The sequence below is a fragment of the Cladophialophora immunda genome (assembly GCF_000835495.1).
Source record: "Cladophialophora immunda strain CBS 83496 unplaced genomic scaffold supercont1.2, whole genome shotgun sequence".
NCBI classification, from domain to species: Eukaryota; Fungi; Ascomycota; class Eurotiomycetes; order Chaetothyriales; family Herpotrichiellaceae; genus Cladophialophora; species Cladophialophora immunda.
The window spans coordinates 1,467,525-1,483,018 of NW_015622542.1; the positions used below are offsets into that span (position 1 = coordinate 1,467,525).

Consider the following 15,494-nt stretch of genomic DNA (forward strand, 5'->3'; position numbering starts at 1 on the left):
TTGCAAGGTAGTCAGCGGGCACTCTTCTTGACGAGGATCGCCTCAGGGTGACGCACAAGAAAAGACCCAATAAATTGTGGGCTTCTGTAATAATGCCTGGGTAGGTTGTCTCCGAGAGCTGTGGATGACACCCTGTCCAGGGTCTCATCGACTTCTACGTGCTCGTGAGTGTTCTGCACTTCATGCTTCTCGAGGGTATCCATTCTGTCTGATAAGCTCGGTATTCTCTCCTTTGTGTTGCTATGGGATGGGAGATCTGACTTTGGCCACGCACGGATCACATACCTTGCGATATACATATATCAACAAGGAAGTTCTCAAAATTCTAATCCAGCAATGAGCCATGGTTTCATCCCGAATCAGTCGCCGTCCGCTTTTCACACGGCGTGAGCGGCTGAGATAACCCTAACGCGCTCGAAGTCTGCAGCAATGTCAATCGACATCCGAGGTACGTCTGATCAAGTGTCTTAATCTGGCCGGACTTGATCGTTTCCCTCCCGGAATTGATGTTCGTGTCCGGGGTTTTATTGTGCTTCTCCCCGAAATTCAGATATTCTCCGCTTTTTGCAGGCGGGGTCTCCACAGCTCGTACCAAAAGAAGTTAGTTCGTGGCTGGCCAATAGAAGTCTAATAATGGTCTGCCAGTCCAAGGTTCAAACTACAGGATCATCATGATTCGCAAGCTTGCTTTCATCTGGAAGGTAAAGGTTTGTCGCACTGCAGCCGAAGGTGGACAGAAACATCATGGAAGATCTAGTGTGTGTATTTGGCGCTCGAATCAGCTCCTCATCCATTGTCACCCTCGTTTCGCACCGCACATGCGCCAGCGGCTTGACGAGTCACAATAGACCTCTGCAATCAACCCTGAGCTTCAAGCTCGGAAGATCTCTCGACAATTTTGCTAGTAACCTGGCGGCTTCACCATCTGGCCGAGGAGCATACCCCCGTCAATGGGAACGTCGATACCGTGAATTTGCTTGGCTCCATCATTCAAAAGGAATGTTGCCAGGTCGGCGACATCCTCTGGCTCGCCGCATCTTCCAATCGGTGTCCTCGCGGCCGCAAAGTCGGTGTCGATATTCACCCGCCGCATCATGGGTGTGTCGATGTAGCCTGGAGAGATCGAGTTGATCCTGATGTGATCTGGAGCGACCTCAGCGGCCGCCGACTTGGTGATTGCAACCACGCCGGCTTTCGACGCCGAATAAGGTCCGTTGTAAGCGAGAGGCTGTGATGCGGCCGCGCTTGCAATGTTGACGATCGCGCCTCCTAGTCCCCCATTCTTCTTCATGAGAGTGACCTCGTGTTTCAGGCAGTATATCATGCCCTTTAGATTGATATCCAAGGTCTTTGCTATGTTGCTTGCGCCGAGGTCGGCAATCGGACCTACAGGCAATTGAACACCAGCACAGTTGGCAGCCAAATGGAGTCCTCCAAACCGATCCTCGACCTGGGAGATTGCATCTCGGACAGAACGTTCGTCTGCCACATCCACTCCCACCGCCAGACAAGACTTGCCCACAGACGCAGCTGCCTCAATTGCTGAGGCGAGATTGACATCGCCAATAGCCACTTTGGCGCCAAGTTCCGCAAGTTTTCGAGCTATGGCAAAACCGATCCCAGATGCGCCTCCAGTCACGAAGGCAACTTTATCTTGAAACGGTAGTGACATGTTGCCATTCAACGGTTGATGGGGGAAATCGCGCCCCGCGGAGACGACTGAAGTCGAGGATCTCCATGAAACAAGCAAGAAGTGTTGCCATCGTAAAATAGCAGTTGTCAGATTCGACAATTTTTCATGACACCAACTTCAAAACAGGGTACGCAGAGCATTCTTGCCGGCCCAAATTAGTAAACGAAGTAAACTCGGAGAACGGGAAGCTGTGTCCAATCCTCCGGCGAACGCAGGTACGGGTTCCGGGGACCAACAAAGAACCGGCATCTTCGACGTAGCTCTCCGTGAGGAGGGAAACAGATTGTCGACCATTTCTATACCTGGAAACATAGGCGCTGTGCCTGGATGGACTGAGCTATCCAAAATCTTGAGCAATAATCACCGACGCCAAAGATGGCCGAGGCCTCCAAAGACCCCTCGTTCGCGAATCGAACAGTCATCGTGACCGGTGCTGGTGGCAGCATAGGCAAACCGCTATGTGTCGCATTTGCCAAAGCCGGCGCCAACGTAATCGCCAACGACTACGGTTGCTCCACGGCAGGGCAGGGCTCGTCAAGCGCTCCAGCTGCGCAGGTGGTGGCTGAAATTGTGGCCCAAGGACTCTCCGCCGTGGCAGATACGCACGACGTGGCCAGAGATGCGGACAAAATAGTTGCGCTGGCAATTGAACGATTCAAGCGTCTTGATATCATCGTCAACAACGCAGGGATCATCACATACGGCCCCGTAGAGGCTCAGGAGCCCGAAGATATCAGACGAGTGTTTGAGGTCAACGCGCTCGGCGCGATAGCACTCTGTCATTACGCCTGGCCACATATGCAGAAGCAGAAGTACGGGCGCATCATCAATTTCACCTCCGACTCCGTCTTTGGCATGCCTTCCAGTACCGGGTATGTGCTGTCCCGCGGTGCCATGCTGGGGGTTACCAAAACGCTAGCTCTGGAGGGACAGCCACACAACATCCTCGTGAATACAATCGGACCGTCAGCCTATTCACGCATGGTCCTAGACGTGATCCAAGATCTACCGCCGGACCAGCAGGAGGGCTTCAAGAGCACCTTCACCGGCGAGTCCAATATCCCGCCACTTCTCGCTCTCGCAAGTGAGGAGAACACATATACCGGCCAGATCTGGAGCTCTGGAAACTATGCGATGGGTCGCACGATCCTTGCAACTGTGAGAGAAGTTAAAAAGCTTCGTACAGCACGCGACTGCCTCGCAGCGATGACCGAGCTGATGGACAAGGACAGGCCGTGGACAGAACCTCGGAGCATTGAGGAGTTTCTGGCATTCAGAGCTTGAGCGATGGAAATCGACATGTAGTGATGGAAGATTACATTCGTTATTCAAGATTATATCCACCAGTTCACCCCATACTGCTTGTGCTCAGGCCTGTTATTGTGTTTGTACTCGATGTCATCGTCGCACCATCGAATCCGACTAGTTATGCAAAGTCGGCACAAAGAATCTTTGGTAACAGGCCAATCAGATATAATAATCTGCCAAGGTATTTTTAGATCCATAACTGTGGGCTCACTGAGTCTGGTAAAGATATTGGTCGTTATTCAGACTGACGGTTTCAACGAGAGGAGATCTTCAATCAAGGTGTGTAGCATTTCGCCGACATGCGGGCAATGCAGGTCAACGCTGAAGCTGGTTCACTCCTGGGGCATAGAAGCTGCCGGCATAACCACTCCCCGGAGCTCCGAATCCTTGTGTACGAGGAAACAAATGCGGAATTCGGATATCAGGGCTCTGGAGAGGGACGGCCATCACACCTTCGTGGTTTCGTGTTCGACGTCCATCAGGTTTTCAACTTGGCCGTCCTATTCATTACCACCTCTGGGCGCTACACTTAACATATGGAGTGATCGACTCTTGTTTTGCAATAGGCCTCGTGCACAATGGGACTTTACTGGCTCGCGCTCGCCATCCTTGGTGTTGTATCGATTATCAGAGTGCTCCGGTATGGGCGGCGGCCCAAGGGATATCCCCCGGGTACAGCTGCCCGTCGAATCCCCTGACGCTACAAGGAGTCAACTGACTGAAGTCGACACGCAGGACCTCCGACCTTGCCGCTTATTGGGAACCTCCATCAGTTCCCCCAGAATGGTATCTTGCATGAGAAATTCAAAGAATGGGCGGACCAATGTCAGGACCCCACGCTCACTTCTCTCACCATTGGATTGTCGTAACTCACCGGGCCCAGATGGACCGGTCGTCAGCCTGAAGCTCGGGTCTCAAACGTTGATCCTCCTGAATGATGAAATGGCCGTCAAGGAACTGCTGGACAGAAGGAGCCAAAATACATCCGCGAGGATGGACATGTTTTTGAGTGAGTTTGGAGGCCACAACCAGATTTTGATGCGGAGGTAAAGGTTGCGCCTTGCGAAGCCGTCATGGGTTTCTTTGACACTGGCATTTAGCAACGATGAGACCTGGAGACGGCAGCGGAGAATGTATCATCGGAATCTCAACGGTCAACAAGCAGACATCTATGTCCCGTATCAGGTAACCCACGCCTTGGACAACCGCGATAGCCGTCCTTCGGTCGTAAGCTAACCTACGAGAGACAAGTCCTTCGAGTCAACGCAGCTCCTACAGGACTTGCTGAGCAGCCCTGACAAATTCGAAGACCACCTCAAGCGCTACACGACTAGTGTGGGATATACAATTGCTTATGGGATGCGCATAAGATCCATCGAAGAGAAAAGGGCCGCGAGAACATTATTCGAGGTGAGGAGAGAAAGCACCAACGTCTCCGGTTGCTTCCATGGCTAATGAAAATACAAAAGTGGACGGCAGGTCAGGTTCGAGCTGGGATGGGGTTGGCCGTTACCGACTGGTGGCCGTTCCTTCGCTTCATACTCCGACGGCTACCCGCTGGGGCAATAGCTTTCTTGAAAGAGGTCGAGAGATTGCAACATGTGGAGTCCGATCTGTGGGACGAGCAATACCAGATCTGTCGACACAGAATTGAGTCGGGCCATGTGAGGCCCAGTACGTGGCTTCCACGATACTTCCTTCGCTATACTACTGCCTCGATCATGTGGAATTTCTAATGTCTATTGTAGGTTTCTGCAGAGACATGATCGTCACAAACACCGTGAAGGCCGACTTCCTGTCCGAGAAGGAGCTCAAGTTCAATGCCGGCCACGCATGGGCCGGCGCCAGGTGCGCTGCAAGCCTGTCGCACGAAGCCGGAAACCCACTGACGCAGAGACAGTGACACGCAATTCAACACCCTTTGGTTTTTTGTCAAGGTCCGCGACACGCACACCTCGCTGTACTACGACACTAATGTCGAACACAGGCCATGATTCTCTACCCTGAGTGCCAGAAAAGAGCCCAGGAAGAGATTGACGGTGTGGTGGGAGGCGACAGACTCCCTCAATGGTCTGACTGGCACGCTCTTGGGTACACGCGCAGTGTAATGAAGGAGACTTTGCGGTGTAAGCATGAGGTTGACTAAAGACTCCCACAAGCCACTCTACTAACCAGTGTATCTAGTCTATCCACCAACCATCACCGGAGGTATGCCCCACGCGGTGACCAAAGACGACATGTATCTGGGATATATCATCCCAGCGGGCGCCGGGCTGGTCAATAACGTTCGTCAGTCTCGGCCCTTGTCTTTTCTGCAGAGAATAACCGAAGCTCAGGTATGGGCCTTGAACAATCGGGTTGAAAACCCTCGGAAATTCGACCCTATGCGCCACATCGAGGATTCTCGGGGTACAATGGAGTCGGCCATCCAAGCAGATGCTTCCAAGCGCGACCATTTCACCTTCGGTGCTGGTCGTCGCATCTGTCCCGGCACCCACGTCGCGGATCGAGGCCTGTTCATTGCCATGTCAAGACTCCTTTGGGCGTTCGATTTCGAAAGCGTTGCTGGTGAGGTGCCTGGGCAAGATGATTTCCAACCAGGATTCATCACCTCGCCTGTTCCCTTCAAGTAAGCGTTCTATCCGCAACAGAATCCCATCTTCGAGATTTGGGACTTTGACAAAGAGAGCTAAGCTGATCAGCTAACTTTGGTGAATGTTCAGGTGCAAAATCACTGTCCGTAGTGAGGGGAAACGTGCCCAGATCAATAGCATTTGGGAGCAATCTCGGAGCTTTCTCGACGAGAACGGCGACTATGTCCAGAAGTTCTACGACCGCATGGCTCATGATCAAGCAGTTATCGCCTAAGGACCGAATAGGTTTACTACACGATACAAGGGCAAGTCAGTCATGGTCTTCTAGTATAGTCTATCACAATTATAACATGGAAAGTCTCATCTCTGCGTTTCTGCAATTAAGAAACCACACAGCGTCTCGTCTGTCTTTGCCACATAAATCATGCATAGTGATCACATCTCCTGGCATGTGCCGTATTCCCTTGCCTGCGAATGGCATTGTAATCGGCGCCACAGATATAGCAAAATTCAAATCCACAGCCAACTAGAGGCAAGAGATACAAGTCAGCAGTAGCTCTTGCAGTCAACGGGAAGAAGAAGCAAAGAAATGGGATTACGGGACAAACTCACGACCTCTCGCGCTCGAGTGCGCGTCTCTGCCACATACAATATGATCACAGCCTTCAATCCTCTCGAAGGGCAGCTTGCATTGCGGACACTTCTTCCCCTTTGCCAGCAGGGCTGCTGTAGCCGCCTCCTCTTCCCTCCGTCTTTCGATGCCTTTTGCCTCTTCGCCCTGGGGGCATGGCTCGTCTCTATGGTTGTCGTACAGCTGATTGCACTGTATACAGGTAAACTCACCGCACACATCACAGGTGAAAATGGTCGTGTTCTTGTCTTCGTCTCCTAGCCATGTCGCACCGGTACAGTTGCGCTTCGCACATTTGGCCATATTTTCCCCGCCGCTGAGGAGCATTTGAGCAAGAGCAGCGTCGTAGATGGCGAATCGTTTACGGTCCGCAAGGACTTGGAGCACCGAGTGGTTGAGCGTTTCTGAGCAATTGGCAGCCCAGCATTTGACTTTGGCTGAGGGAAATTTATCGCCTCCCTGTGGGAACATCTGCGACTCAAGATGTCCTCGTAGGCAGTCGGTACAGATAATGTCGTCCTCCCACCCATGGTTCTCCTCACATGACAAGGACAACGCTGCATGAATCGCGTTTCGATCTGGAGGCTTTTCCGCACAAACAGCACAGTCTTTTTCTCTCCAAGCACGACGGCGCGCCTTCACTTCGGGGATATCGAGGTGTTCTGGCACGTTGATGGCGTCTTCGGGTTGATCTCCCTCAAGAGCATAAAAAGTTCGCTCGAACCCCAATGTTTCTAGACGCGTAGATAGCTCCACCCGCTCGACGTCGGATAACTCGATTTCCTCTCCTCTTTCGACAAGGCTGAGGATTGAGAACATGAAGCGGTCTCGGCGAATAAGAGGCAATGCAACCACTTCCGGAGGTAGATAACACAGCAGCGCGTTGAACATCTGATATGGCCATGAACCCATCAGAGCCAGAGACAATAGATTGGGCTCGCTCGTCCAGAAGCTTATCGGGACCTCGGCATCGCACAGCAGCACCGCCAGTGTCATGTCGAAAAGGTCAGGTGCTGATCCCGATTCCCTGAACCGTAAGAAAGCTTCGAGCGGCGTAGCTCTAAAGAAATGTTCGGAACCATAGCCTGGTTCGTGGCCTGCCTCGAGAAGTAGCTGCATTGCTTCATGATGCTGCCAGCAAGTCGAAATGTGCAGACTTCCATCGTCTACTTCGGCACCATTCCAGATCAAGGCCTTCATTGTATCTAGAGACTTCCCGAATGTCGCCAGGAACAGTGCAGACCGACCTTCTTCATCTCTTGCATTCGCGTCGGCCCCAGCCTCCATGAGTGTACTGGCCAAGTCAAACTTCTTGCGCTCCAGTGATAATAATAATAGCGTGTTCAGCGAACTCTTTCTCAAGGCGAGGCCAGGCGGCTCTGCAGCAAGGCCCACCAAGGAGGGGGCGTCAACCTGCATGACCCTGAGCAGGAACTCGATCCGATCATCTAGTTCTTTGAGTTCTGAGTTCATGATGGCGGCAACAAACATTTGCTCCACATCAGTGCGATCGCCATCTGAACAAGGCTGGGACGACAGCAAGTGAAGACCTCCTAGCATGAAGAAAAACGTGAACATCAAGCTAGTCCCCGTAGTTGCAATCTTCGGATTCAGCATTGAACCTATCAAGTTGACAACATCTGAGGCGTCTAAGTCGAGATTCTGCGCTGTCGACGCAGAAAAATAGATGTTGTATAGGCAAGCCTGGTCTGATGGATTAGGCTCTTGGCCAGCTTCTTCCCCTGCGGTACTCGAGAATCCTATTCCTTGGTTGAAGAAGAGGCGGTGGAGAGCTAGTAAACGAGTTCGGATATGCGGACGACTGTCGATAACTAGGGAGGTGATTTGGGGATCGTCGAGGCGACAGACCTGATAGAGTGACACTCCAGCCCCGTTAATGAAACGAGCCCCTTTTTCCAGCAACAGTCGAAGGATTGGACCAGGCTTGAGCTTATGGTGGCAAGCCCTGGAAATTGTATCTAGCGCCATATCACGCGCGTCCTGAGGTATATCCATGTCAAGGAGGGCACTCAGAATAAGCAGCGTATCAGTGGCTGGAAGGCTGAAACGATCTTGTTCTTGTTGCAGATAATCGGCATATGCCTCACTGAATAGTCGTGTTCTTATAGACTGCTGGTTGCAGTGGCGAATGAGGCCCGGGAAGAGTCGTACATTACCTTGTCTCCAAAGCTGTATCATGCCTTCTCCACTTCTGTACTCGATAGACGCTCCGCAGTTGATCAAGATTCCGACATGATCTGAGTTGGCAGATCGGATTGCCAACAGTGCGAAAAGAGCTTCGTTGTACCACTCCTTGTCCTGGAAGCCTACTTCATGGAGTTGCTCGAACATGGCGCAAATGCTTACCAGATCGCCCTCGTTCGCGGTAAGACGACCTTGAAGTGTTTGGCACACTGCGTGAAATCCAGGTAGTGACCCGGTATGGGACAGAAGCGTTGCCAACATACCGGGATGATCAAATCCCGCCGCAATTTTCAGGCCCTCGAAGTCGTACGCTTCGATTGATCCACCTTGATGTACTAGCCCTTGCACCCAGCTTTCCCGGTGGTGCACCACCACCTGAAGTAGAGCGAAGCTAACAGCCCCATCCATGCCAGGACACGTTTTCGAGTATGTGATCATCTCTACGAGGGCGCTGTGGCTTCCTAGGATCACTGCAAGCTCAATTAGTGATTGTCCTTGACAAACAAGGGGAGCTCCTGCTGTGCAAAGATGCCGACAAAGGGGTGCTCGGTCTAAACGAATAGCAACCGTAAGGGCGCGGGCAAGTGCTGAAAAGTACTCGGCGTCAAATCCAAGTTCTGGTGTTGGGTTGACTGGCTGGCGTCCTCTGTAGTCAAACTCTGCGCGATACTGCAGGCACCGTGTACGTTGCCATTGTGCTAGAATGAACACGACAAGAGACTCATTATCTCTTTCCACGGCTTCCACCAAAGTGACGCCAATCGAAATGCCATCAGCGCCCGCTTTGAGCAATATCTCCATAAGTGCGAGGAAGTTGGCGCTTTGACATTGTTGAGTAATATGCTTCCAAAGTATCTCAAGGTCATCATTCGAAAAAGATGTTGCGCTGATCATAGTGGAAATATAGCGGAGGTCCGAGGCATCAATTGCTTGTCGCAGAGGCAACAATACATCTCCGAGGCGAAGTTTGCAGCGAGACTTAGAGCATAGGAGAATAGCCATTTCCCGGTCTTGTGCATGGCATGCATGGTTGAAAGTGCGCTGTACGGGCCCAGAGAAGAATTCATCGTCCATCCCTGCCATTGCTTGTGATTCAAGAAGCACTTGGATCGCACGAGGTGCAAGTAGAGACGTGTCGACTAGGAAGAAGCTAGCAACCATCTCTTGGGGTAGTTGCCGATCAAGAAGCAGCTCAAGAACGAGCCACTGCTGAGAAGCGATGGTCATGTACAAACAGGAGCGGAATTCTGGCAGTGTAACTTCAATAGGCTGGGATAGAAGAAATTGTAGGGTAAGGAGCGGCCAGATTTCACCTTCATTGATGGCTTCGCTGCAATGCTCTAGGTGCCTCTGGAGGAGTCTCGTTGCAAGATGAGTCTCATAGGAATCCCGAAAATATTGGCGAAAGACGACCTTCAAGTTTTCGACGCTCCTTGTATCTGAGAACTTGAGGGCGTCCTGCGGAAGTGGGGGTAGTTGGACGGATGAGAACATATCTGTTGTCTTCGATTGAGAATCCCGCTCAAGCTTTCCGATGTAGTTTGCCAAAGGTATGGGGGACGGACTGGTCAGTGGCTTGGATCGTACGATCAAATAGAGTCTACTGAGATCGCAGAAACAAGCTGCTGTTAGCACAATCTCGGTTAATGTGTTGCTGTCCATTTGCTGTGCCCAATTCAGCCATGCTGATAGTAGATCTACGTCCACTGCACCATGTTCCAGAAACTGGTGAAAGCATTCAAGTCGTCGATTGCCTTCATGAGCATCACAGAGGGTTTCGGCCACGTCTAGTTTGTTGAACACTAACTTGAGGCACGAAGAGGCCGCGAGCGAATATTCGTCTTTCCGTTCAATGTGAAGGAGGAGCACGCGGTGCCAGCTTTTGAACCATCCCGTAACAGATTCATGGAGGACTGTTTTGGAGAGGCCTATTTTGTCGAAGATCGGGGCATCTTTGTGTTCAAAGATGACTGTGAGGGAAACATCATTACAGCAAGCGCCCGACGTGATCAATATGTCGACTAACTCAGGATCTCTGTGGTATGAATAGTTGCAAAGTTCCCTATTCAGAGCATCATCGAGACATTTACCGGAGAGTCCTCGACTGATAAAAAGCTTCGTGAGCAGTCGTCGGGGCAAAGTTTCGAGTTGACTGATGCTTGGAAAGGCAGCTTGCAAGCTCTCGAGAGATACAGGACGAGATAGAAGTCTTTGAACAATGAGAACGTGCCCCAATGAAACAGCTTTGAGAAGGGCGGCGCCATTGTGGTAGTCCACTGAAGCATTTGCGTTGATGAGTGATTCGACCCATTGGACTTGCTGAAGCGAAACCGCCGTGACGAGTTCCTTATGCTTCCACACCCCATTAGCTCCCCTCGCAAGGAGACGCCTGAGGATCTTCTGACGCATATCCCTTTGTATTGTGCCCCGTAAGTGCAAGGTGCGAGCAACCACCCGCTCTTCTCCTTGAATAGGACCGGCAAGGAGGACGTCGAGGACCTTTTCGTCATGATTTTGACATGCGAGAAGAAGAGTCTCCGCCGGGACAGGAACGCCGTAGGATCCCATGAGCCGTAGTATATCCTCAAGTTGTTCTTGTACACACCGGCAGTAAAAGGATTCAATCTCTGGACTCGAGTGAAATGTTGGCGACATACCACTCAGGCAGAGTAAAACCTCCACCATGTCTTTAGCCTGCAAGCGATCTGTCGCCGTAGAGTCCAACACATGCAAAAACAGGCGATTATCCTTCAAGGGCCATGCAGACGTAGCCGTGGCAATACAGAAAAACATACTCTTGTCAGGGCAACAGATTGCTGCACCGAGAAGACTGTCTCGATTCCACGGAGGAGCCGAGTCGCGGAATATTGGATAGTCAGCGATGCTGCGAAGGATGACGTTGACAGCATTTGACAGTCCATTTCGGATAGCAGCGGCACACAGATTGCAGAAAGTCTCGTACCATAGCTGCCTCGGAGCGCGAAGGATGAGCTGAAGAAGTTGAAGGTCGGTTTCAGCCAGTCGAAGTAAACAGGCGTGATTCAAACAGTTCGGATCCGCGCCATACTCCAACAAAGCTGCGACGACATGCAGGTTCTGACTGAGGACGGCATATTCAAGAACTGCATTGACTCCCTCAATCGCGGTGAAAGGAGCAAGGAGTCGGACAAGATTGGTGTTTGCATTCTTCACAGCAGTGACAAGTAGAACATCTGGAAACAGTAGTTGTAGATTCGACTGTGCGGCATCGAGGAACAGTCTGTCAACGTAAATCTGGGCAACTTCGGCGGAACCGTTTGCCTGAACATGATTATATAGCGCATTCGAAGTCACAGCCTTATCCGGCCGGCTCAACTTTGATTTTACTCTTCGAAGGAGAGGCTGAGACCCTCTGGCAGCCGATGCTTCTTTCTTGAGGACAGATTCGGCAAAGGCCTTGTCTTGTTGACTGATGGTTTCGACGCGGAAACGAGGCTGAAGACCGATCCGCTGAAGAGGCGGCTCCTCAACATAAAGCCCGCCTGACAGTTGTCGAATCCTTGCAGACTTGTGTGCCAGCATTGGGCGGTTAAGCCAAAGTCATCAGGATAACCCAGAAAACATGAGATCTAGATGCAGAGAATCAGAGGTCGGCAACCTTTTGGGCAGTAGGCATGGATAATAGAGGTTTTGATGTGACATCCGCCAGGGGGACCATGGGGGAAAGGCCCAAACGGCCATGATGCGTCGAGGCGTCTCTAGGCAAGCATTGAGACAGTGGCTGTAGAAACCCAATCAAATGATTCATACACAGAATTTGGGCGCAGGAAGCGAGGCGTGGACAATGGGACTCCGAGTCCGTTTCTGCAATGGGGCGTTGCTTTGTGCTAGTCCTGCGGGCGCTACCAATGGCTTTCGTCCTCTGTCGGCCACGCCAAGGGTTCGCACTGAATCGGAATGCTTCACGTGGCTGGCCCCCAATGCGCTAGGGGTTGGAATCGCCTTCGAAGGCGAAGCGTAGGCAGATTCGTCCTCCTGAAAAGGGTGGTGAGGCTGTTTCCTCAGTTCTCGCCACAGGGATTATGCCAACTTTCGATCGTGGATGTATATCATGCCAGAATCTGCCCAGACCACTTTCCATCAGTAGATTTTGGCTTTCGGTATTCGACATATGTTGTGCTAATCTGGAATTGATCTTCGTCAGTAGGTGAGCTCGGGAGGTCGCGCGGCGGAATTGTGCCCGTATTTGCTTTTGTCAGCCTCTCAACAGTCTGCTAGAAGCAATTATAAGAGATCGGTCATGGCTTTGACCACTGGGGTTGTGGCAGATACACACTGCTGAGCAAATGATGGCGATCCCAAGAAAACAGACATCCCACATCACAGTGTTTAAAAGGACAGCTCCTGCGGCCGTCACCTATGATCTTTCAAGGGCTGACAGTGTGACCATCACTGTGCCTGTTTCATCTACTTGGACTTCTGGTCCACACTGGCACGAGACTCATACCGAATTCCTTCAGATCTTGCGAGGACGCGCATTTGTCAGACTTGGGAATCGATGCGCGGTCTATAGAGCGGAGGATGGCGCAATCGAAGTACCGAGATATACAGTGCATGAATGGCGCCGGATTGCAGGAGATGAGGAGCAAGAAGACCTCGTGGTCCGTGAATGGACGGTGCCTGAGGACGGTCAAAAGGAAATCTTTTTCCGGATGCTCAACTCGTTTCTGACAGAAACTCATCCCAGCTCCCTATACACACCGCCCGCCATGATCCCCAAATGGGTCCAGACCCGAATCGAGCACTGGGTTGTGGCATTGCAGTTGTTTTGCATCTTTTGCTCCTGGGACAACTGGCCGGTATTGATCGGAGAGGACAATGGATGGGTCAGCTGGGCGGCGACACATTTGGTGTTGAGAGTTTCGTTGGCGATTGGATTTGTGCTTGGGTTAAGAGGGACATACAGTGCATACGTCAATGACGAGCTGCTACGTCGAGCCACACGGGTGAATGGCACTCAGAAGACAAGATGATGAGATAATGAAACCATGGCGCAGAGGTCTCGACCAGGTATGGAGATGTGGCATACAAGTCGGCAGTGGATAGATGTCTTCTGCGAATGATGGTGGGATTGTCGCACGTGTCAGCTGGAATAAAGGCGTGGTGACACCCGCTCTCGTAAACAATGGGCAGCCCCGGGTACTCAGGCGGATATCTACCTAGGTGGGTATGGGTTCCTGCCAGCCCTACGAGATTTATTTTAGGGCCCATTGTCGCGTCGTCAGGGCCCGGTATTCTTAACCATAGGCACTCTCCCGCCTATAACAAGCCAGCGATGTCTCCCCCATTTTCAGCTGATCCCGACCCACCTTGGCCACCCCCCAGCCTTACCGCATGTCCCGGCTAGTGGGCGCACGGCTCTGGAGCAATAATTGACTTTCGCGCCCTGACGCCTCCATGCGATACGACCTGGATTGCGTTGCTTTTGAGCGCAGGCGCAATAATGATGTCTCATTCCTGCTCACCACGCTCTCGGCGTCAGCACATTCTCTTCCTATTATTGCTGCCGACCTTCATACAGTTTCTTCCTTGAGATATCTTTCAGTACTCCGTAATGCTTGGTTGATTGACCAGTCCACTCTTCCTCCTTGCGTTCCAGGCGTCCTAGCCTCAGCAGTCCAGTGCCCGTCTGAGCAGCCACAGTCAACCAGCTGAGCGTCCCGAAGCACACTTGCATGCTCCCCAGCTCTCTTAACCCAACGATTCTCTTCTGGATGCCTCGAGACTTGCCCTGCCGGTTCTCATGAAGAGGATGCAACGCAACTACCAGCGAATGCGAGAGACCCTTTTCGATCTTTACACGGAACGCGATGCCTTGCCGTGGTACTTCAGAACCATCGCCATCACTGCCTCATGGCTCGCTCTAGGCGGCTACATTGTATTCTCACTCGTCTTCACCTCTGCCGAAGATAATATCAAAGTATCACGCACTTTTCTGACGGTTCTCGCCGCAGTGCTCCTCATTGTCGGCTACGGCGCCATCACAGCAGTCGCATATTTCAGTCGCAGCCTACTTTTTCTCTTCGACGCCGTTTTGCTCCCGATCTTGACCTCTTCTTTTTTGGGCGTCTTCGTTACGGTCATGAACCATGCTCTCCACAAAACGTTTCCTATTCCAACTCAGGTTTATATCTATGTACCATTGGTGATCGCATGTGCCACCACGGTAGGGTCCGGAGTCCTCAGTTACATCACCTACAGAAAGTTAAGCAAAATTAAAGAGTTGGACAGGCAGAGAAGACAACATGTTCAAAGATGGGATAGAAGTTCCTATGTCAGCTATGGCGATGCTGCCTCCACCACAGAACTGATACCTATGACACCCTGGACTGCAAACAACATACCCGAGGACGAGGCACAGCGTCGGCAACTTCTACGACTGTTGCTCACTCGAGACTCGGCAGAGTCGCCCAATCACCGGAATTCTCAGAGCACCTACCATATCAACTTGCCAGGCGACGACACGATATCTGACGGATTGGAAGTGGTCCAGCCTGACACGCGACCCCGAAGCGGCAGTCTCCCCACCACCACCAACAAATGGCAGATATTAAACAAGCTGTCAAGAGATCGAAGCCCGACTGCTGAGAGCGGAGCTTCCAGGGATCTTCGAGAGCGGCGGCGGGAAGAGATCGAGAGATCGTCAATCCTGCTGACGCCAGGAACCGAACATGGTACCTGGCCGCACACCCCCGGGTCATCACAGTCTCAGACTTTTTCTTATTCTCCAAACCCGGTCTGGAAAGGGTCGACGAGGTATGCATAGGTTATGATGTAAAGTTGCCAAAAAGAAATCTGGACTTTAGCGAGGCGTCTCGGTCTGATGTATGGATCTTTTGGCATATATGGTGTTTCTGCCAACATTCAAATGTAAATGTACGTCTACCTCCGGGGCAATGGGCCGGGACATATTGGGGGCTATTGGATCAATCCGGTGGATATTTACATGGCCATCCGAACTAGGTTGCTGGTGTAGGTTGTCTATGCTTTGTTTCGATAATACCACATGCGCTGTCCGCCGTCT

At 51.7% G+C, this 15,494-nt stretch overlaps 4 protein-coding genes across 4 annotated transcripts; 2 read left to right on the forward strand and 2 right to left on the reverse strand.

Moving 5' to 3' along the window:
* Positions 1–901: 901 nt before the first annotated feature.
* PV07_02837 (uncharacterized protein) lies at positions 902–1,672 on the reverse strand (the record flags this gene model as incomplete). Its single annotated transcript, XM_016389482.1, has 1 exon — positions 902–1,672. One exon carries the CDS (start codon positions 1,670–1,672, stop codon positions 902–904), a length of 771 nt encoding a protein of 256 aa, XP_016251384.1.
* Positions 1,673–5,886: 4,214 nt separating this feature from the next.
* PV07_02838 (uncharacterized protein) lies at positions 5,887–12,139 on the reverse strand. Its single transcript, XM_016389483.1, has 2 exons — positions 6,208–12,139; positions 5,887–6,121 (listed from the first exon to the last, which is right to left on the reverse strand). Exons 1-2 carry the CDS (start codon positions 11,990–11,992, stop codon positions 6,018–6,020), a joined length of 5,889 nt encoding a protein of 1,962 aa, XP_016251385.1. The 5' UTR covers positions 11,993–12,139; the 3' UTR covers positions 5,887–6,017.
* Positions 12,140–12,523: 384 nt separating this feature from the next.
* PV07_02839 (uncharacterized protein) lies at positions 12,524–13,688 on the forward strand. Its single transcript, XM_016389484.1, has one exon. It carries the CDS (start codon positions 12,757–12,759, stop codon positions 13,441–13,443), a length of 687 nt encoding a protein of 228 aa, XP_016251386.1. The 5' UTR covers positions 12,524–12,756; the 3' UTR covers positions 13,444–13,688.
* A 190-nt stretch (positions 13,689–13,878) lies between these two features.
* On the forward strand, positions 13,879–15,491 carry PV07_02840 (uncharacterized protein). The gene has a single exon (XM_016389485.1). The coding sequence runs from the start codon at positions 14,214–14,216 to the stop codon at positions 15,234–15,236; it is 1,023 nt and encodes a 340-aa protein (XP_016251387.1). The 5' UTR covers positions 13,879–14,213; the 3' UTR covers positions 15,237–15,491.
* The last annotated feature ends 3 nt before the right edge of the window (positions 15,492–15,494 follow it).

Bases quoted from the DNA above. Each gene is read 5' to 3' on its own strand.
- PV07_02838 (XM_016389483.1), bottom strand. From the start codon at position 11,992: ATGCTGGCACACAAGTCTGCAAGGATTCGACAACTGTCAGGCGGGCTT. The intron at 6,122-6,207 runs GTGAGTTTGTCC...TCTTGCCTCTAG, and splicing joins GCACTCGAGCGCGAGAGGTC to TTGGCTGTGGATTTGAATTT.
- PV07_02839 (XM_016389484.1), top strand. From the start codon at position 12,757: ATGATGGCGATCCCAAGAAAACAGACATCCCACATCACAGTGTTTAAA.
- PV07_02840 (XM_016389485.1), top strand. From the start codon at position 14,214: ATGAAGAGGATGCAACGCAACTACCAGCGAATGCGAGAGACCCTTTTC.